At 42.6% G+C, this 23543-nt stretch overlaps 1 protein-coding gene across 1 annotated transcript; it reads left to right on the top strand.

Annotated features, from left to right (window-relative positions):
• The first annotated feature begins 511 nt into the window (after positions 1–511).
• RTCB (RNA 2',3'-cyclic phosphate and 5'-OH ligase) lies at positions 512–22825 on the top strand. The gene is made up of 12 exons (XM_021687382.1): positions 512–683; positions 3558–3636; positions 7738–7805; positions 9139–9238; positions 10225–10381; positions 12166–12322; positions 13988–14147; positions 15289–15464; positions 15964–16152; positions 16778–16888; positions 18237–18356; positions 21738–22825. Exons 1-12 carry the CDS (start codon positions 591–593, stop codon positions 21843–21845), a joined length of 1518 nt encoding a protein of 505 aa, XP_021543057.1. The 5' UTR covers positions 512–590; the 3' UTR covers positions 21846–22825.
• The last annotated feature ends 718 nt before the right edge of the window (positions 22826–23543 follow it).

The raw sequence follows: 23543 nt of genomic DNA on the forward strand, positions 1-23543 counted from the left end.
GCTCCATCCCAGGACTCTGGGACCATGACCTGAGCCCAAGGCAGATGCTTAACGACTGAGCGACCCAGGTGCCCCTGGAATGTTCTTTTCTACAGAAAAGTTATTTAATGTGCATCCACAAATTCATTCTGAAACATTACAAATGTCCAGTTATATTTATTTAAACATGTTTCTTGGCTATCCACATCTTTTTTCCCTCACTGTTGGGAATGTAAACTCCACGCAGATTTTCATTACAGCAGTTGGACCTGATCCAGATTCAGTGTGTTTTTCAAGTGCTGAAAAGCACTTCCAAAACAAAGGACGACTACATCTCACTAGAAACGACTGCATTTAGTTTCGCTTTAAGCCTGGAAGAGGACTTAGTAAATATCCGAAAGATAAACACTAGAGGGCAGTCTAACTTACCGAGATAAAAGCGATTTTGGTGGCAGGAATTTCGAGCCTCGGTGCTTGCCGTCGCCCATCCTGCGGCGGAGCCTACCGCGCTTGCGCGTTGACTTCCGGAAGGCAGTACTTCAGGCAGCGGGACAGCGCGGCAGCGTCTCTTCAAAGCGGAGCGGGGAGTTTTTGCTACCCTTGTCGCCGCCATGAGTCGTAGTTATAATGATGAGCTGCAGTTCTTGGAAAAGATCAATAAAAACTGCTGGAGAATCAAGAAGGGCTTCGTGCCCAACATGCAGGTGAGGCGGGGAAGCGGGAGCCGGTGGCGGGGCCTTCCCCGGGGGCCCGCGGCACCTCCCTGCCCACCGGGCCCGGCCTTCCCCCTCGCCCTCCCGACCCCTGGCTGGGCGCGGGGACCGTCCCGCCCCCACCCTCCGGCCGGCCCCACCTCCCGGCGCAAAAGGTCCCCGAAGCGGAACGTTCCTGGGGAAGCCAAGTGAACGCGAAATTCGCGCTTGCAAAAACGCTTTCGCGTCGAAGTCTCAAACACGCACCGTAAGACGTTTCGTTCCCGAGCTTTAGAGACGTTAGTGGTTTTTCACATGGTGGCCCAGCCAGGCAGTCCAAGGTGGGGTTGCTGGGACGGGAACCCCGTTCCTGAGTCATGCTGGCCATCTGGGTGACGTTTACGGACCTTCGTTTGCTGAAGCAAGTTATTAGCATTCACTGTTCAATAAAACGTGTTTGCCTCTCGCGGCTGTGTAGAAAGTTCACAGGGCAGGGTGGCTTGTTTTTAATACTCACTTCGCTGAGGATGGGTTGGTGACACAGTTTCCTCCAGCCGCCTAGTAAGAAGCTCAGCCAGGACTTGATACCCATTTTACTTCTCTTTCCTCTGACAGAATGATGTATTCCCGATGGAGACTTGGAACCCAGTACCAGGGAGTGTGAAAGCCTGGGCTCGCTATCTCTCTCGGGCTTCATTGCCATTTGTGCCTGTTATTTTCCATTAAAGTGAAGAAAACAGTCATTTGTAAGGTTTTGGGGACATATGTTAAGTAGCTTTTGAACTCCCTTAAGGTGCCCTGTAAGTGTATTGGAGGTTTGTGAGTCTGTGTCTTGGTAAGAGTTCCTGACAGCCACTCCACTCTTTTTACTCAATATCAAAACTTACTGAGTGTCCCCCATGAGCAAAGCTAGACACCGAGAGGAGGAAAGGGCCATGGTCCTAAGATTCCATTTTGCTGTTTTCCGTTTAGCCAGTTTCTGTTTATGGAATCTGGTTCCCTGAATGAAGGAATAGGCAATAACCACGACATGATGGTCATGATAATACACTGTCAGTGTCTGGGAGTGGTTCTAGCTGCACTTTTGACACACACACTGCTGCTAATTCTGCCTAAGAGCAAGTCTCATCTTGCGACAGGCAGTTATCGTTTAACTCTTTGTACGGCACTTTACTATCATTTCTCCCCTAAGAATGGAGAGTTGAAATCTCGATATACTGCTCTTAAAAAGTTGCTGACCTTTATGCTAAGCTTGAACTGAATTCCCATTCTTGAGAGATGAGTGAATTTCACAATAATTACTGAATCTGTCCTCCTTAATCTTTATTCCTCCCTTAAGACCCACATGCTGCACTAAAAATTCCTCTTCCTAAAAGACTCCCTTCCAATTTTATGTCATTTTTGTGTCTCCTTTGTATCTCCTGAATGTCTTGCAGCTCCAGTGATGTCTCTGGTCTTTGAAGAGCTGGTTAAAACAGTGAACACCTCTCAAGCCTCCTCCAGCTCCCTGGGCTACTGAGCCACTTCATCAGTTTCTTCCATACCACTCTCCTGTCATAGTGCTTGCCTCATTACCTTCTTAATTTTCTAGTCTGGGCTGCATCCTGGGTTGGAAATTTCCTCAAAAACAGGATCTTAGGGACACCTGGGTGACTCAGTTAAGCGTCTGCCTTCAGCTCAGGTCATGATCTCAGGGTCCTGGGGTCAAGTCCCACATCGGGCTCCTTGCTCAGTGGGGAGCCTGCTTGTCCCTCTGCCTGCCCCTCTCTCTCTGACAAATGGATGAAATCTTTAAAAAAAAAAAAAAAAACAGGATCTTATATATTCTTTGTATCTCCCCTATTGCCCACTACAGTGCCTAAAGCATAATAAGTCCTCAGTAAATGTTTGGTGAATTAATAAAATGTGGCCCTTAGAAAATTGTACTGGAGACATTTTCCGTTTTCAACTGGTGTTATTCAAGCAGAAGTCCTCTTTCTTACAAAAGAAAGAAATTTGTCCAGGTGATTAGTGTTAAGTCTTTGCTTCTTCAGTGGGCAGCTTCTTCATTATCTTTGATATCTGATAAAAATGTTCTGGCCTTTGGTGTTACATAATTACGTCTTCCATTGCCTTTTGTATTTTTTTGTCAAGCTCCTTTATCCCCTTAAATTGTGTAGATTCTAGAACTAAGCACACAGCTGTGTAGCTACATGTTAAATTTTTTTTACTCTTTACCTAAGTATTGATTTATAAATCAGCATAGGACAAAATAAAGTGTAATGTGCTGTTGTCTTAGGCACAGAAAAAATACACTAAGATCAGATGACTGCATTTTTATGTTTAGAATTTTACTCTTTTGATTCATCCATTTATCAAGACCCACTGATTTTTAGAAGCACAAGAGTAGTAGGACTTTTGGCCTTGGTGAGAGCATAGTTGGAAGTCTTTTCTTTCTTTCTCTCTTTCTTTCTTTCTTTTTGGTTTTTTTTAAAGGTTTTATTTATTTGAGAGAGAGAGAGAGCATGTGTGTGGTGAGGGGCTCCATCCTTGGGACTCCAGGATCATGACCTGAGCTGAAGGCAGATGCCTAACCAACTGAGCCACCCAGGTGCCCCAAGACTTCTTTATCACACATGCAAAAAATTCCTGTTGAATTCTTAAGTGTTTTTTTAAGAGTAGGAGAATAAACAATTTGAGAACATTGCAAAATACATTTTTAATACATATTTAAAGATAGGAGCATCTGGTAGTCTTTGTTAGGAAGTTCTGTGCTTGCTTAAGGTAATGAGAAAGTGTTTTATAAGGAGTAGAGTAAAATAAATATTACATATATTATGTGTGTTCTATCCAGTGCCTATATATCATAGGCATGTGCTCATAGTTTTTCCTTTTTGTTCGTACCAGGTTGAAGGAGTTTTCTACGTGAATGATGCTCTGGAAAAATTAATGTTTGAGGAATTAAGGAATGCCTGTCGGGGTGGTGGTAAGTACATTAGAGTTTTACATGTGGCCATATAAATAATATCTTCCCTGTGGCATGATAATGCTAACTCAATTATAATTTAAAAATTCAGAAGTATTGTCAGGTAATAATCAAGACTTAAATGAGACCAAAAACCTGTTACTTATTTGTGATCACATTGTTAGCCACCTTGCTTTGTAGAAACTGTTTGGAGCTGGGTAGACCGGGTTGATTTTGAAGCTAACCTTGAACAGTAATAACGAGCTACCATTTATTGTGCACTTACTATGTGCCAGGGACTTTGCTAGGTACATTACGTAGATTATCTCATGTAATTCTTAGAATAATTTTAAGAGGAAAATGTTATATCCATTTTACAGACGTGTAAGGCAAGGCTCAGTGATGTTAAGTAGTTTTATTTATTTTTTATTAACATAAAATGTATTATTTCAGGGGTACAGGTCTGTGATTCATCAGTCTTACACAATTCACAGCGCTCACCATAGCACATACCCTCCCCAATGTCCATCACCCAGCCACCCCATCCCTCCCACCCCCCTCCATTCCAGCAACCCTCAGTTTGTTTCCTGAGATTGAGTCTCTTATGTTTTGTCTCCCTTTCTGGTTTTGTCTTGTTTCATTTTTCCCTCCCTTCCCCTATGATCCTCTGTCTTGTTTCTCAAATTCCTCGCATCAGTGAGATCGTGTGATACTTTCCTTTCTCTGATTGACTTATTTTGCTTAGCATAATACCCTCTAGTTCCATTTACGTCTTTGCAAATGGCAAGCTTTCATTTTTTTAATGGCTGCATGCTATTCCATGGTGTATATATACTACATCTTCTTTATCCATTCATCTGTTGATGGATATCTAGGCTCTTTCCAGAGTTTGGCTATTGTGGACATTGCTGCTATAAACATTGGGGTGCACATGCCCTTTCGGATCACTACATTTGTATCTTTGGGGTAAATACCCAGTAGTGCAATTGCTGGGTCGTAGGGTAGCTCTATTTTCAACTTTTTGAGGAACCTCCATACTGTTTTCCAGAGTGGCTGCACCAGCTTACATTCCCACCAACAGTGTAGGAGGGTTCCCCTTTCTCCACATCCTTGCCAACATCTGTTGTTTCCTAACTTGTTAATTTTAGCCATTCTGACTGGTGTGAGGTGGTATCTCATTGAGGTTTTGATTTGTATTTCCCTGATGCTGAGTGATGTTGAGCACTTTTTCATATGTCGGCCATTTGGATGTCTTTGCAGAAATGTCTGTTCATGTCTTCCACCCATTTCTTGATTGGATTAGTTGTTCTTTGGGTGTTGAGTTTGATAAGTTCTTTACAGATTTTGGATACTAGCCCCTTATCTGATATGTCATTTACAAATATTTTCTCCCATTCTGTCGGGTTATCTTTTGGTTCTGTTGACTGTTTCCTTTGCTTTGCAAAAGCTTTTTATCTTGATGAAGTCCCAATAGTTCATTTTTGCCCTTGCTTCCCTTGCCTTTGGCAATGTTTATAGGAAGAAGTTGCTGCAGCTGAGGTCGAAGAGGTTGCTGCCTATGTTCTCCTCAAGGGTTTTGACGGATACCTGTCTCACATTTAGGTCTTTCATCCATTTTGTGTCTATTTTTGTGTGTGGTATAAGGAAATGGTCCACTTTCATTCTTCTGCATGTGGCTGCCCAATGTTCCCAACACCATTTGTTGAAGAGACTGTCTTTTTTCCATTGGACATTCTTTCCTGCTTTGTCGAAGATAAGTTGACCATAGAGTTGAGGGTCCATTTCTGGGCTCTCTATTCTGTTCCATTGATCTATGTGTCTGTTTTTGTGCCAGTACCATACTGTCTTGATGATGACAGCTTTGTAATAGAGCTTAAGTCTGGAATTGTGATGCCGTCAGGTTTGCTTTTCTTTTTCAACATTCCTCTGGCTATTCAGGGTCTTTTCTGCTTCCATACAAATTTTAGGATTATTTGTTCCATTTCTTTGAAAAACGTTGATGGTATTTTGATAGAGATTGCATTAAATGTGTAGATTGCTCTAGGTAGCATAGACATTTTCACGATATTTGTTCTTCCAATCTATGAGCATGGAACGCTTTTCCATTTCTTTGTGTCTTCTTCAATTTCTTTCCTGAGTATTCTATAGTTTTCTGAATACAGATTCTTTTCCTCTTTGGTTAGATTTATTCCTAAGTATCTTATGGTTTTGGGTGCAATTGTAAATGGGATTGACTCCTTATTTTCTCTTTCTTTTGTCTTGTTGTTGGTGTATAGGAATGCAACTGATCTCTATGCATTGATATTATATCCTGACACTTTACTGAATTCCTGTATAAGTTCTAGCAGTTTTGGGGTGGAGTCATTTGGGTTTTCCACATAAAGTATCATATCATCTGCAGAGTGAGAGTTTGACTTCTTCTTTGCGGATTCGGGTGCCTTTTATTTCTTTTTGTTGTCTGATTGCTGAGGCTAGGACTTGTAGTGCTCTGTTGAATAGCAGTGGTGATAGTGGACATCCCTGCCGTGTTCCTGACCTTAGGGGGAAAGCTCTCAGTTTTTCCCCATCGAGAGTGATATTCGCTGTGGGTTTTTCATAGATGGCTTTTATGATACTGAGGTATGTACCCTCTATCCCTATACTCTGAAGAGTTTTAATCAAGAAAGGATGCTGTACTTCGTCAAATGCTTTTTCTGCATCTATTGAGAGGATCATACGGTTCTTGTTCTTTCTTTTATTAATGTATCACATTGATTGATTTGTGGATGTTGAACCAACCTTGCAGCCCAGGAATAAATCCCGCTTGGTCGTGGTGAATAATCCTTTTAATGTACTGTTGGATCCTATTGGCTAGTATTTAGGTGAGAATTTTTGCATCCATGTTCATCAGGGATATTGGTCTGTAATTCTCCTTTTTGATGGGGTCTTTGTCTGGTTTCGGGGTCAAGGTAGTGCTGGCCTCGTAAAATGAGTTTGGAAGTTTTCCTTCCATTTTGATTTTTTGGAACAGTTTCATAAGAATAGGTATTAATTCTGCTTTAAATGTTTGGTAGAATTCCCCTGGGAAGCCATCTAGCCCTGAGCTCTTGTTTGTTGGTAAGTCGTTTTAATTAGTCCAGTTGCATAACTTCTCAATGACAGAGGCGGAACTTACATCTAAGAGTGTCTGATTCCAAAGTCTGCATTCTTAACGAGTACACTGATTAGCCTCACTGAACTTCAGCTAATCTCATCTGTAAAGGGGAGTTGATTACACTTACCTTGCAGAACTGCACCAATGTTTAGGGATAAGTGTATAAAGCTCTAATATAATGCTCTAATGATTACAGTGGAACCTGGTTTTAACCCATTTATTTTTAGCTCAACAATCTAAATCCCACCCCTGTACCCACCAGGACATCCTGACTTGCCTAAAATGACACTGGGACCAAGTGATAGAGCAAAACTAGAGCCCCATGTCCCCTGCCTTTCAGTCCAGTGTTGTCCCAGCTCTTCTGCGTTGCCCTTCTTTGTCACTTAGAGTAAAACCAGTGTTGATTTTTTTTTTTTTGCATAAATAATATAACTATTGAAAGAATTTTTTTTTTTTTTATTGGCAACATAACGTTTATTAGTTGTTTCACATTTCTCAGTACTGTGTTTGCAAGGAACCTTCCCGTGGTATGCACAGAACGCTGACAGCGTGTCTGTGATTACTCCGGTTGCCCTCGCTACCGTCCTGTGCGTGTGCTGCCGCCGCCTTCTTCTTCTTCTTTTTTTAAGATTTTATTTATTTGACAGAGAGACAGTGAGAGAAGGAACACAAGCAGGGGGAGTGAAAGAGCGAGAAGCAGGCTTCCCACTGAGCAGGGAGCCTGATGTGGGGCTCGATCCCAGGACCCTGGGATCATGACCTGAGCTGAAGGCAGACGCTTAACGATTGAGCCACCCGGGCGCCCCCGTGCTGGCTGCCTTCTTGATGAAGCCCCCTTCCCACTTCACCCCAAACATCCTCTCCTGCTTTGTTGTTCTGGTGGTCCTGACCACTACCCCTTCATTTAACGCAAGCAGGAAACCTATGAATGTACTTAATGCTAAAAATCACCTGCGTCCCCTTTTCTAATTCTGAATTTTTGTCTTCAGGTGTCGGTGGCTTCCTGCCAGCCATGAAACAAATTGGCAATGTGGCAGCCCTGCCTGGGATTGTTCATGTGAGTCCATGTTCAGAGTTTGAATCATTTATATTTTGTCTTAGTCTCAAAGTTTGCGAGTGGATGAATGGCCAGGCCTAACTGATAGCGGTGTCACTTAGATAGTGACCTTCAAATATCTAGAAATAACCATGGAGCTTAAAGAAGTAATTGAGTCTAGATAGCATCTCAGTTTCTGGTTACTTTTTGCTAGAACCTGTAAGCATTTGAAAATCTTTGAAGTAGTTTTGTTTTCTTGTTTCTTTGTCACAGTACAGCATTATTCCTGGATCAGGGTGCCACCACTGAAAGTTTCACTCTGGTCCCATTCAAGGGGATGATTGGAGAAAGAATGGACAGAAGTGTAAGGGTTAGACCTGTGGGGAGGGAGAAAGGACAGTACAGTTGTTGTAGGCATGATTGGGAAAGGAGGATGGTGGCGATAACAGGTAGGCCTGGGTGGTGCAAGTGGGGCCCCTCCACAGTCTAACATTCAGGTTCCACCATCACAAGAAGGTATGAAGTCTCTACAGCAGACATTTTTTGAGGTCTTTATACCATTTATTGTGCTGGCACTTGGGAGGAAAATGAACAGAAATGGATTGTGCATGTAAGGAACTCTTAGGTGTCTAGGTGTCTGCATTGACCTGCATTCTTCCTGGGTCAGGGCCCTTTCCTAGGCCCCAGATGTAGAAAGTGTACAGTATTCATACCAGCAAATGGATTACATTTGCCTATGATGGCTTAAACACTAAGGACCAGTATAAATCAGATATTTCCCTTCACTTAGCCTGATGTGACCACAATTTGTCCGTGTCTGAAGATTATCTTTAAAATGTAATTCTACTTCGGGTGTCTGGGTGGCTCAGTTGGTTGAGTATCCAACTCTTGATTTCGGCTCAGGTCATGATCTCAGGGTCACGGGATCAAGCCCTGCTTTGGGCTTCACACTCAGCGGAGAGTCTGCTTAAGATTTTCTCCCTCCCTCTTCACCTCCTCACCCCGCTCTCACTCACTCCTTGAAATAAGAAGTAAATTTTTCTTTTATAACAATAAATATTTAGAACATAATACTACCTTAAAGTTAGTACGTGGCCCTCCTATAGCATGTTATACTGAGGCTTTTCTGTTTCAGTTTTCTTAGTTAATGGTCAGACTTTATTAAAAAGGTTTTTTTCCTTGCTATTTTTAATTTTATGATTAGAAGTTTTTATACTTAATTTTCACCAATAGAGAAGGTTTCACAAAAACAGAATCTTGATTTGGGGAAGGCTTCGGCCCACAGCCCACTTGAGAATTAATATGGTCTTGTCAGGTTGAGAAAGCTGTATTTCATTTTCTAATTCTCTTTCAGCGGTCTATTGGGCTTCCTGATGTCCATTCAGGTTATGGGTTTGCTATTGGGAATATGGCAGCCTTTGATATGAGTGACCCCGAAGCAGTGGTATCCCCAGGTAAGGTCACTGTGCACATCTGCCGTCAGGTGTGAAGCACAGTCCTTCTGAAATAGAGTATGGACGTTTCTTAGTCTCATGTCTATCATTCCTTGTCCCCTAGTTTACTGAGAGGATTAATTGTGGACACTCGGAGGCTATTAAAATATCAAGTAAAGTGTACATTTATGGAAAATTATTTGGGCTCCTACTATATGCCAGGCAGTTTTTAGACATTGGCTACAAAACAAACTGAAATGCTTCGCTAGCAAATTATGTGTCTTCTTTGTGTCCCAGTTAATTCTTGGGCAAATTGGAGCTAGTAATGTTAACTCCACGTAGCATTACTATGAGGAGTAAATGAGCTAAGCTGTGAAAAGTACTTAGCACAGTACGAGGCACTTAGGAAGTACTGGGTAAGTGATTGCTCTCATTATCATTATTACGATTAATTTCTAGTTGTATATATCTTTTTTTAATTTTTAGTCTAGATGATACTCATCATTACGACTAATTTCTAATTGTATACATCTTTTTTAATCTTTAGTCTAGATGATACTCATTGTTTATTACCGCCTTCCTGGCCCACAAAGTACCTGTAGTATGTACATTACTTTAAGTGTTTTGATGTCATCAGACTACCTACTTTGTAGGCTACTTTTAAAAAGTTATCTTTAAAAGAAGAGCTGTCTGGGGCGCCTGGGTGGCTCAGTTGGTTAAGCGACTGCCTTCGGCTCAGGTCATGATCCTGGAGTCCCGGGATCGAGTCCCGCATCGGGTTCCCTGCTCAGCAGGGGGTCTGCTTCTCCCTCTGACCCTCCTCCCTCTCGTGCTCTCTGTCTCTCATTCTCTCTCTCTCAAATAAATAAATAAAATCTTTTTAAAAATAAATAAATAAATAAAAGAAGAGCTGTCTTTCAAACCCTATATTAATGGTGAGAAACCACAGGTAGCATTGCCCAACTACCTGGTTTTGCTAATCTGTGACTGACTTCTCTATTTTGCAGGTGGTGTTGGATTTGACATCAACTGCGGTGTGCGCTTGCTAAGAACCAATTTAGACGAAAGCGATGTCCAGCCTGTGAAGGAGCAGCTTGCCCAAGCTATGTTTGACCATATTCCTGTTGGGGTGGGATCAAAAGGTGTCATCCCCATGAGTGCCAAGTAAGAGGACAAGATTCCAATAAACAGATTGGGAAAGAAAATAACCACGTGACCCTCATATTCATAACCAATGTAGGATGCTTAGGGGATGGGGATTGTTCAGTCACCTTTCAGGAAGTGGTAATGAATTGTTCTTTTACACATGAGGTGCCCCCTGCCCCATTGATTAGAGAGATTAGTCAAGTGATGTTCATTAGAACAGCCTTTGACACACAGAATTTATAATAGAGAAATACCCCTGAGAGTTACTGAGCACTTCCTACATGGAAGGCGCTGTGCTATAGTATACGTCTATCATGTCATTTTATTTAGATAATAACCCTAATGTTATTCCCAATTGACAAAGGAAAGTGAGGTTTAAAGAGGTAGTAAGCTAGTAAGTAAAGTCAGGATTCAAACCAGAGATCCTTTGGTTTCAGAGGCTGTATTCTGAACCGCCTTTTTTCAGTGAGCCTCTATTTAGCCATGACCTTCCTTTTTGAATGATGGCACTGAATGTTGTATATTTAGCGAGGATGTTAAATATTTCAGCAGTAGAGAATGAGATTGAAAGCCACAGCACAACTGCCTTTTCGATGGCCAGTGACGGTACCGTCATGGCTCTTGCAAAGCTGTGCGTTTTAAACTTTGCGGAACGTGTGCTTAACTAGAATGTTTCTTTGGCATCTTCTGTTTTATCTTTAAAATTATGTGACTTTGGCATTCTAATTACATACACGTACGTACGTTAATACCAGTATGTTTCTGGCTATTAACAGTTCTGCAGCTGCCCTCCAGCCAAAAAACAAAAACAAAAAACTTGGAGTAAACTGATAAATTGGAGGATCTGTGATTTATGTGGTCCCTGACATGCAGCCCTGGTTTGAAAAGCATACCTAGAACAATATGAATTCTAAGATCTTCATAAATATTTTTTTTTTTTAAGATTTTATTTTTATTTATTTGAGAGAGAGAGAATGAGAGAGAGAGAACACCTGAGAGGGGATAGGGTCAGAGGACGAAGCAGACTCCCTGCCGAGCAGGAAGCCCGATGCGGGACTCGATCCAGGGACTCCAGGATCATGACCTGAGCCGAAGGCAGTCGCTTAACCAACTGAGCCACCCAGGCGCCCCGATCTTCATAAATATTTTAAATAGAAATCTTGTCCTTTATCATAAATAATGTTTGAAATGGGCTATAGTGGGGAGATGACCTAGATCATTTAACCTTCCAGATAGTGTGTTGGGAGGGCTGGACCTTAGATGAAGATCAAGGCTGTTTCCTTCTAGGGATTTAATGTATGTGCCCCTTCAAAATGCATGTGCACTGAAGCCATGTAGTATTTCTGCAGAGATACCTTAAAATTTATCCTGTGCCACCTGAAGGCATTTACATAGGTTTATTATTTGGCTGTAATTGTTCATAAATTATTAATGAAGGTGGGTACCTGTGGTAAAGTTAGTGGTAGATGGTGATATCTGATGACAGTTATAAATTTTCTTTGCCTTTCAGAGAGGCAAATCTAATGCAAATAAGATTTGAAGAGTACAAGGGACTGAATAAATGTCTGAAGAACTATAATTATCTCTCACATGGTCCTTACTGTTTTATATCGCAATTATTTATGTAGCTGCTTTCCTCAAAAAGCCTGGAGCTGCTGAGAGCATAAAGTGTGCATCTAGCACAGTGCCTGGTACACAGGCGAGAGTAAATGGACCGTTTCCTTCTGCCCTTTTGAGGTGTGGTCATCTTAGCTTTTGCTCTGCCTTGGCTGTGAAATGACCAGACCTTATTATTCCCTCAGAGACTTGGAGGAGGCCTTGGAGATGGGTGTGGACTGGTCCCTGAGGGAAGGCTATGCCTGGGCTGAGGACAAGGAGCACTGTGAGGAGTACGGAAGGATGTTGCAGGCTGACCCCAACAAGGTCTCCGCAAGGGCTAAGAAAAGAGGCCTTCCTCAGGTAACACGTGGGAGGGGCAACGTTCTTGGGGCCGGGGGGGGGGGGGGGGGGTCGTGTGTTTCTATTGAGGGGGAAATGTCTTCTATGTAGCAAACATATCCCCAGGTTTTTCACAGTATATCAAAAAGAACACAAATTTGTTTATGCTTCGTTCTTACTCTTAAAAAACTGTTAGGAACTTGCAGATGTTCATAAAACAAAACAAAATGTGCTGAATTAGAAATGGATGGGAGAAAAGTGAGATATGATTATAAGGCTTAAAAATGTATGCCCAAATTACGTACGTACATACTTTGACAGTCCACAGATGTGGCTGAGTTTTATGGAGTCCAAGATGAGAAGACATACCTTGTCAGTTCATAGCATCCATGAGATAAGAATATACCACATGTTTGACATCTACAGCTAATGGCGATGGTTTTGCCATTAATTCTCTGTGACTGTGAGCAAGTCTCTTTTGCCTGAGTCTGGTTTTCTTTTCTTTTCTTTTTTTTTAAGATTTTATTTGTCAGAGAGCAAGAGCACAAGTAGGGGGAGAGGCAGAGGGAGAGTGTGTTGGGAGGGCTGGACCACTGAGCAAGGAGCCCGATGCAGGACTCAGTCCCACGACCCTGGGATCATGACCTGAGTCGAAGGCAGATGCTTAACCGACTTGAGCCACCTAGGTGTACCTCTGAGTCTGGTTTTCTTACCTGAAAACTAGTTAAACTAGTTAAATCTAGGCAGCCTCTAAAGACTCTTCCAGCACTTCTGTGCTGTGGTCCCTAAATCATCTCTTAACTTCAGTTACAGGATACATTCTTTCAGTGGCGGATAATGGTAATTGTCACTAAACTTATAGATGTTTTAAAAATCATTCGAACTTAGACCTTGTGTAAGAGTCTGCATTCACCAGAGTTCATCCCAAAATTTTTTTTTTTTTTTTAAGATTTTTATTTATTTATTTGAGAGAGAGAGAGAATGAGAGACAGAGAGCATGAGAGGGAGGAGGGTCAGAGGGAGAAGCAGACTCCCTGCCGAGCAGGGAGCCCGATGCGGGACTCGATCCCGGGACTCCAGGATCATGACCTGAGCCGAAGGCAGTCGCCCAACCAACTGAACCACCCAGGCGCCCCTAGTTCATCCCAAAATTTGACCCTTCTGTCCACAACGTTTAAAATGTTCTATGGGCCATTTAATGGTCTGAGTTTTGGTTTATGAAGTTTTTAATACATATTTGTATATACCTCAAGCAGATAATGATACAGTAATCTTCAAGAGCTACTCTACCATGTTTTTTTATTGTGTATTGCTTTAAATGCATGAAGCATTTCTGAGGCTCAGAAATTTCTTTGTTATATAAAACACTGTGATTATTTATCTACCAGTTGATTTTACCAATTTGCTTTTTAAATGATTTTTTTTAAAGCAGAATAGAAGCCTGGCGCCTGGGTGACTCAGTCAGTTGAGTGTCTGACTCTTGGTTTCCACTCAGGTCATGATCTCATGGGTTTGTGAGATCAAGCCCCGTGTCAGGCTCCCCGCTCAGTGGGGAGTCTACTTGAAGACTGTCCCTCTGCACCTCCCCCGACTTGTGCATGCACACTGCCGCACTCTCTCTCTCAAATCAATAAATCTTTAAAAGCGAAATAGAAGGTGTTTTATCAGACATTCTTACTTTTGCAGTTGGGGACCCTGGGAGCAGGCAACCACTATGCAGAAATCCAGGTTGTGGATGAGATTTTCAATGAGTATGCAGCTAAGAAAATGGGCATCGACCATAAGGGACAGGTGTGTGTGATGATCCACAGTGGAAGCAGAGGCTTGGGCCACCAAGTAGCCACAGGTATATTCTGGATCTAATTTTTGACTCAGTGCTCAAACACGCATTTATAGGGAACCAAATAGCGATTTCAGAGAGAAAGCTCGAACTATATTGCATAAGTTTTTACTATTTCACATGGTATTGTCATAGGAGATTAAATACTTCGCATTATACTATTCCATTTATACAATTATGATGTATGCAGATGTGTTTTACGTACCTATAATGCAAGATTAAGTGTTATAGTGGATTCGGTGATGAAATTGGCAAGGACCCGCCCTCAAATTGTCTCAAGAAAGAGATGTCACGTTCATTAAAATGAAAAGGTAGTACTTGATAAAATACCAAAGAACAGTCTCTATAAAGCGTTTAAAAAAAAAGATACTGGAGGTGGCGTGGTGAACACATACTGTTTGCAGTTTGGACAGTCATGCACAAAGGACATTCATGACCAAAAGACAGCATGAACAAAAGCAGAAGGCAGGGGAACAGCAGCAAGGTCACTTTGGATGATTGATAGGACGTGTGAAAGGATTTATGAATTTATGAGAAGGTATATAAACACATGGAAATTTTTATAAACCTTAAGTTGTATATTATAATAGTTCATCCTTGTGTGTACATTTCATCCTATGGGAATTTAATAATTTGGGCCAGCTTGACCCATTAGAATATTTAATCTAGCAAATGTATGGAGCACTGACTAGTAATTCTGACTGAGTACTTCTCTACACTTTACCATGGATTTGATTTTCCTGCTCTTCTAGCAACTTGTCTCCAAGTCACTAAAAGATTATTTTTTAAAACCATGACAGTAATAAAATGTACTTTACTATTTCTATTCATTCATTTTCATGCCAGGAAAGGGGAGACTAAGACCATGTTGTTGCTATTTGTGTTCACCTCTCATTCCCTGTCCAAGTTCCTACAGGGAAGGTGTTAGCTTTGTAACCCACATACTTTGTGTCACACAGCGCTGACAGAAGATCCTCAATAACCATGTCTTGACCAAGCGAATAGATGAACTTAGAAACATGTCAAAGGAAAAGTTGTATTTTATTTGCTTTTTAAAAAATGGGTTTGAATGTAGCCTACTTTTCTGCAATAAAGCTGAATTATAAAGGTAAAAGCGGCCGATTTAGACTTCTTCTCTCTGGTCCAGATGCACTGGTAGCTATGGAAAAAGCCATGAAGAGAGACAAGATTATAGTCAACGACCGGCAGTTGGCTTGTGCTCGGATCGCTTCCCCAGAGGGTCAGGACTACCTAAAGGGGATGGCAGCTGCTGGGAACTATGCCTGGGTCAACCGCTCCTCCATGACCTTCTTAACCCGTCAGGTACAGTTGAAGTTGCTCTTCTGTTACTCATGGTAAGGTTTAAAAAAGAGCCTATAGAATCCGGTTTTCGAAATCTATGTAGTAAATCCTGGAAATATTGGCAAGGTGTCCAGGCTCTTGATGTCTCCTTAAATCAAATCAGCAGAGTATCAGGTGTGAGGAATGAGAGAAGAAGAGAAACCAAAATTGTTCCTAGAATTTGCCTTGAGCAGCAGATAGGATAGAAGTGCATTCACGAAGATTAGAAGGCTGAGGAAGAAGCTGTTCTGAAGGGTGGAATCAAGAGTAGCCCAGCAGCTTTTCAACCAGAGTTGGAATTTATGGAGTGAAATTTGCAATGTGGTGTAAAGGATGGTTTTTGTCTTTTATGTGAAGATTAATAATACTGCTATATTTGAGCTCTTAAATCCCTCACTCCCTATAGGAGCAGAGCAGCTGAAATCAGAGGAGTTCTGAAGAGCTGGTTCTGGCCGCTTTTAACATAGGCTTTTCCTTTTAGGCCTTTGCCAAGGTCTTCAACACAACCCCTGATGACTTGGACCTGCATGTGATCTATGACGTTTCTCACAATATTGCCAAAGTAGAGCAGCACGTGGTGGATGGAAAGGAACGGACACTGTTGGTTCACAGGAAGGGATCCACCCGAGCTTTCCCCCCTCACCATCCCCTCATTGCTGTTGATTACCAAGTATGTACTAAGCCATTTGTGGTTTTAGGCCATGGGGGCATGGTTTAGGTCGTTCTAAACATGGGTGAATTTAAACAGAGAGGCAGTGGTTGTGTAAAGAAAGTCTGTCCTCCCTGAGAACAGTGATTTCCAGTCTTCTCTGAAGCAGTGACTCCCCCCTCTGTGCCTGCAGTGGGAAGTCTAAAACGTCCTGCATGGAGACTCTTTTACTCCATATAGGTGATCTCTTCAAGGCCTTTGAATGATTGGAAGGCAAGATTAAGATTAAACTCAGTCTGTTCACCTCTCCTCTCCTCTTGGTATCTGGTTGTGGTAGAGGTAGAAGGGCCCTTAGCAGAACCTGGAGAGGTCAAGCGCCTTGCCTAATGACGCTTCGCCAGACATTTGAATTTGGCTTCACTCCTGCATTGTCTGTTTTCTGCTGCCTTCCTGGTCCTCACATTTTTCCCTCCCAATTATCCAAGAATTAAAATATGTCCTAGTAAGTTTTGAAAGCAGTGTATTTGGAGGCCCAGGTTTCTCCCACAGTCCTGCACTGCAAGAGGAAGTATAAATCTCAGGCATAAGAAGCTCATTTAAAGCTTTTCTAAATTGTAATATGTTGGATTGGTGTTTGCATCCTCAGCTCACTGGACAACCTGTGCTCATTGGCGGCACTATGGGTACCTGTAGTTACGTTCTTACTGGCACTGAACAGGGCATGACTGAGACTTTTGGAACAACTTGTCATGGAGCGGTAAGGAAAACAGAAACTTAGAAATGGTCTCTTCAGTTTGCCATTTTGCATTTTGACAGGTTAATGTATTTGAGCATTAACAGAGTTGAAGTTTGGATCCATCTTGTTTTCTACCTGAATTTCTTCCCATAATATATGCTGTCTAGTGAACCAACTAAGGTCACTTAGTAATCTCTACCTTAGTGGAGTCATTGTAGAGTGAGGGACTGTTTCCCACCTCTGCAAGTCCACAAAATCCAGACTGGGAAATTCCCACATTGGCATAACAGATAGAACTTTAACTGATGCAAGTTCACATCACAGCTTATCTCAGCCATTCACAGACCTAGTCATTTGCGGAATTTGCTCCTTTCTAGGTAGGTCCACTCAAGATTTGGGGGATTTGCACCTCAGAGCCCAGGCGTAGACAGCACACCTATTTCACCATATCGCCTCTTATCTTCTAAGCCAGGGGTTGGCAGACTTTTTCTGTAAAGCAGCAGACAGTAGATATTTTAGGCTTTGGGGCCATATGGTCTCTGTAGTACCTATTCCATTGTGCTATTGTAGTGAAAAAGCAGCCATAGACAATACATAAACCAATGGGAATTACTGTGTTCCAATAAAACTTTATTTACAGAAACAGGTGGTGGGCCAGATTGGCCCACAAACCAGTTTGCCACGCCATGTTCTGAGCCATGAGAGTGCTTAGCTAGTGATGGAGTGGAAAATTGAAACTCTAGAGTATCTTCTTATAGGACAGACCCTCACAAATGTATTTGAGCCTGCCTTTTTCTCTGATCCCTTCTCATTTCCAGCTGCCTCCCAACTCCTCATTTTTAACCCAGTGATAACCAGCACAACATCGCATACCACACATTAGCAACACCTGGAGGCATTGTTTTTTTTGTTTGTTTATTGTCACGGTAAGGGAGGGGAGTTTTGTTCCTGGCATCTAGTAGAGGCCAAGGATGCTGCTGAACATTCTATGTGACATAGAATTATCCAGCCCAAAATGTGAGTAGTGCTAAGGTTGAAAAACTGTTTTAAATCAAAAGGCACAAGGTTTTTGTAATGACAGACCTACTGTTTGTGATTAAAATCAATTTATATTGAATTGATAATTAATTACAAATACAAAACTAAATCTTTCAATACTGAATGTTCTGTATAGGTGGAAATTTGTTTTCTGGAAGGATATGATGCGATTTGTAACAAAAGACTAAGGTTGATAAAACAGAAAAAGATTATTTTCTAACTCTAAAGAAGTCAGGGAAAAGGCATATAATCCCAAAAGTTTAAATAATTACTGGAGTTGAATGTAAATTTTAGCTCAGAATTTTTAAAGTTCATTCCTTTCCTAATCTAGGGCCGGGCACTGTCCCGAGCAAAATCTCGTCGTAATTTAGATTTTCAGGATGTCTTGGACAAACTGGCAGATATGGGAATTGCAATCCGCGTTGCCTCACCCAAATTGGTTATGGAAGAGGTAAGTGAAATTTCGATAAATGCTCCACATAAAACTGTCTGTGATTTATGCCACTACACAGAGAGCATAACTTCCGGTATTGCTATCAGATAACTATGTTTGTTTTTAAATAACCTCAATTACAATTTATCATTGTCTTTTGTTCGGAGGTTAATTACAAGGCAAGTCCACAAGAATGATTCTTACCTTTCTTTTTTTTTAAGATTTTATTTATTTATTTGAGAGACAAAGATGGCGAACGGGGAGGAGAGGGAGAAGCAGGCTCCCCGCTGAGCAGATTCAGTCCCAGAACCCTGGGATCATGACCTGAGCTGACGGCAGATGCTTAAACGACTGAGCCACCCAGGTGCCCCATCCAGCTGTTTTTAATAATCAGACTGAAGGGGTGCCTGGGTGGCTCAGTTGGTTAAGCGTCTACGCCTTCAGCTCAGGTCATGATCCCGGAGTCCTGGGATCGAGTCCCGCATCGGGCTCCCAGCTCAGCGGGGAGCCTGCTTCTCCCTCTGACCCTCTCCCCTCTCATGCTGTTTCTCTCTCTCTCTCTCTCTCTCTCTCTCTCTCAAATAAATAAAATCTTAAAAAAAAAATCAGACTGAAATCCCAAGAGTAGACTTACTGAGTCACAGAGTACGACAAAGCCTTATTTCTTAATAACAATTTTTTCTTTGATTTTAAGAATAACACCTGTTTATGGGGTGGTGGCTCAGTTGGTTAAACGTCCGATTCTTGGTTTCAGCTCAGATCGTGATCTCAGGGTTGTGAGATAAAGCCGGGCTCCACTCTGGGCATGCAGCCTGCTTAAGATTCTCTCTTTCTCCCTCTCCCTCTGCCCCTCCTGAGCCCTTCCCTCTCTTAAAAAAAAAAAGAAAGAAAGAAAGGAAACACCTATTTCATTAAGAGATTTTGGAAAATGCAAAGAAGAAAACAAAACATCTAAAATTACACCAACCAGAGATAACCTTTATTGATACTTGGTATTTCTTTATGTGTATGTTTTATGTATGATTTTTTCATTCACTCAGAAAATACTTATTAAACATCTATAGTTAGGTGCTATTCTAGGTGTTAGGGGTACTGCAGAGAACAAAACCAACAAATCCCTTTCTTGTGAAACTTAGCACAGAGTAAAAGATGTAGTGTTAGATGACAGACATTAAGTGTTACAAAGTAAGAATGGGACAGGGATAGGGAAAGATAGGAAGTGGGTGCGGTTTTAAATAGGATGTAGTGGAGTGATACTTGAGTGAAGACCTGAAGGGAGTGAGAGAGAGGACTGTGTAGGTATCTAGGGGCAAGCTTTCCAGGCAGAGAGAACAGCCACGTGCAGAAACCCTAAGGCGAGATTATGCCTGGATGTTGGAGAAATAGCAAGAAGGCCACTATGATAAGAACAAGCAAGAGGGAGCTGAGGTCAGAGAGGTGGGAGCGCCAGATCGTGTGAGTCCTTGCCTTTCCTTTACAGAAGGACTTTTGCACTTACTCTGAGGGAGGGGATGGGAAGACATTGGAGAATTTTGAGCAGAAGAGTAACATGATTTGGCACACTGATGAGAAGAATCTGGAAGAGAAATTGATGCAGAAAAGAGGGGGGAATTATTGGAGTAGTGTCCTTGGATAGATGAGAGTGCATGGGGTTGGTCTTTGCTAGGACCTCAGATAATGAATCCTTAATAAAAGAGAAGGTAGGATGCAGGTAGTCAGGGAAGAGCTGGTGAGATTTTATGGAGATTCTGTTCTGGTGGTTTCTCTTTTTTCAGTGTAGTAGAAAGTGGTACCAGCAACTTAAGCGTGGGGATGCAGGAGAAGGTATGAAATAACCATTGAAGAGAAAGAGTAATCAGCCTGGTGAGATTTGGGGTGGGTGCCAGGACAGCAGCAAGGGCCTACTGGAGCTCAGTTTGGTGACTGGGTGTTTTTCAGCTACATTCAGCTGTACACGTGCAGGCGTGAAATAGAGGGTGAGTTAACTTTAACCAGGTCTGCAAGTGTGGTGCCGTGGAAGAGACGCAAGGTTGTTGAGGGATTGCAAAGAGATTGTACATCTCACGGGGTTCAAGGATCGTTGGACATGGAGCGCAGGAGGGCGTGAGCTGGAAACCTAGCTGTGGTCAGCAGCCTGACATGCTCCCAAGTGGAGATTAGGGAGGAGTTTAATTGCTGCTAATGACAAGTTGTGGGGTGTGGCCCTGGCTGGGAGTGAATGATCCGGGTAAGCATTGAAGGAGCAAAAGTCAAGGAACTAGAAGCCAAGATACTGAAAGCGTCCTTATCCTAGATATTGAAACTACTTGGAATTATAGCAGAACAGAGTGACAGTGAGCCAGGAGCGAGAAATCTTCAAGTAATGCTACGGAGTGCTTCCGGGTCTAGCAGGTAACTGCAGCAAGAAGAGGGAGTGAAAGATGACCAGAGACTCAGAAAGGGAAACGGGGATTACTTAGTGGGGAGGGAGTGCGAATGGTCTGGAAAGAACCAAGATGAGCAAGGCCACCCGTCACCGTCCTGGGCCTAATGACAGGACCCCGCTTAGGAGGGAAAGTAACTAGTACTTCAGAAAGTTGGAGGTGGAAGTTACATCCCTGGAGGAGATCTGTGTTTCCTCAAGAGCAGGAGGGTGAAGGGAGTGTTCAGATCAGGGGGGACAGGGAGAGCATTCTGCACATGACTAACTGGAAGGAGTCCAGAGGCTGCAGTGCGAAAGTTAGAGATTGGAGGGGAATGAGCTAGCACGGGGTGTGTACAGAGCCCTGTGGGAATCCACTGGGAGGCCTGAGCTGCTATGCTGCCATCACTGGGGAGAGGGGGTGTGTGATGAGACTAGTCTGAATGGCAGGACAGTGACTGAGGGGGAAGGGAGGGTCGAGGTCTTGCTGCAAACTCAGAAAGAACAGCGAGCGTGTCCGTGTGTATACACATAAACATATACACGGTGTTAGTAATACAGGTGCATTGAATAACTTTCCCTTGTTGTGAAGGTAATAGCTGTTCATTCCAGAAATTTTGACAACTGTGGAAATAAAGTCAGAATGGCCAATAACTACCAACCAAAGATAATGACCGCTAACAGGATGATTTGGTGCATTTCCTTTCTGTTGTGTTTTATTCAGTTAAACATTTACTGTTTTTCCTAGTTATATAAGTAATATACATTCTATGGGAAATTATGAGACAGAGAGGAAAAATATAAAACAAGGTGAAAGTGTTTATCTTATTAACCTCTTGCCAACATTGAGTTCAGTCATCATCTTTGTTTGATACACACACCAAAAAGAAAACTCAGTATTATTTTAATGTGCATTTCTTTGATCCCACATGACGTTTAATGCTTTCAAGGATTACATTTTAAGTAGATTTTTACAGTTTTTAACTCCTCCCCTGCAGGCTCCCGAGTCCTATAAGAACGTGACGGATGTGGTGAACACCTGCCACGATGCTGGAATCAGCAAGAAGGCCATTAAACTGAGACCGATTGCCGTGATCAAAGGATAGAATGCTGACCGCAGTCGCCAAACGCCACTGCCCCCATGGAACGAAGGTGGACGGAAACGCTCCTCAGACACCAGACTCGAGACCTGACCGGCTCAATGTGCACAGCTGTAACTGCCCATCCCCGAATGGCTGGCGGGCAGCTGCTGCTCTCGGCAGCCAGGGTCGTAACGTTACCTTCCGGGAGGAGTCCCACTGCCCTCGTTTGGAAAGGGATGTCTGTGCTTCCTCCCTGATTGTCCCACAGGTTTTAGGAAAATCTATTAGGGGGTGGGGATAGATCAAGATACTGCCTAAATCACTCATGGAAGCCTGTAGTCATCAGAATGAACTTCTTTACAGCAAGCCTGGTTTATAGTCTGAGAGGTGTCGTGAAGCGCGTTCTAGTAAATAAGGTTTTTAAATGTTTCCTTTCCCTCCTCCCTTTGTCTGTTTGTCCATTCATCCACCCATCCAGCCCCTTCCCCTGAACCCAGCAAAACCCTAAACACCACCCTCACTTGGAAAGTACCCACGGGGTCCTATCCGGATGTTAGATGAATGGATAATGGGACACGTTGAGGAGGGAACGTGTATGGAGGTATAGGAATAGGGGCTCAAAAGCAATTTTTCATAGACTTGCTACTTTGCTTATCCTAAATATGAGGCAGAGTTTTGCCTGCACATGGCATCTTTTGGGACCTGTCATTAACGAGGCCTGGTTTGGTAAACTTTGTGGATGAGGTCTTGCAGCAGCAGAAAACCCCCACATGATACTGAGTATCTTTATGTTTGTGATTGAATTATTATAAAAACATTACATGACCACAGCTGTGATGTTAACGGTTGTTCTGTTCGACAGGTTGACGGGTGCCATCCAGTCAGATTTTGTGTTCTGTACGGTGACACCTGAAGATGTTAAAGTGACAGGTTACTAAGGCCTATGTTGAGTCCAAACAGCCAGTAAAATAGAAAAAATCTAATAAAGTTGCAATATGTTGTTTTATCTTTTTTTTTTTTAAGATTTTATTTATTTATTTATTTGAAAGAGAGAATGAGATAGAGCATGAGAGGGGGTAGGGTCAGAGGGAAAAGGAGACTCCCCGCCGAGCAGGGAGCCCGATGCGGGACTCGATCCCGGGACTCCAGGATCATGACCTGAGCTGAAGGCAGTCGCTTAACCAACTGAGCCACCCAGGCACCCTATGTTGTTTTATCTTGTGCCTAGTAGTTTATATCTCAGGACCATTAGTATTTGTGCTTGATTCACTTTGGTTAGTGTTGCTATTGCCTGCTTTTCTCCCAGGTTGCTTTTAGTGACTCACTCTAAAATATTCTTTCCTAAAACCTCAACTTACAGTAAAAACCCTCCTTAGAGTACCTTCTAGATGCTGCCGTTTGGAAGGGCTGGAAAAGATAGACTTCCTCTGAAAAATGGCCGATAGGAAACGGCATGGCGTGTCTCGACGTTGAGCACCCAGTCACCTAAATATTTTGATGGTAGAGTTTGAAAATAACCAACAAACCAGTTAGGACTCTTGATGTAGTAATTACAGGCCACTCATGCCTTCAGACTGGACCAGCCACTCCTGTGCGCACATGACTGAAGGATGCATGTTACCAGCAAACGCTGCAGGGCACCTCGAGATGAACAGGCTTCTGGCGGGCACTAGCTTCTCCAGGGGTGAGCAACGTTGGAGTGGAGACTCCCCCTAATAACCG

This window comes from Neomonachus schauinslandi, chromosome 5, assembly GCF_002201575.2.
Source record: "Neomonachus schauinslandi chromosome 5, ASM220157v2, whole genome shotgun sequence".
In the NCBI taxonomy this organism is placed as follows: domain Eukaryota; kingdom Metazoa; phylum Chordata; class Mammalia; order Carnivora; family Phocidae; genus Neomonachus; species Neomonachus schauinslandi.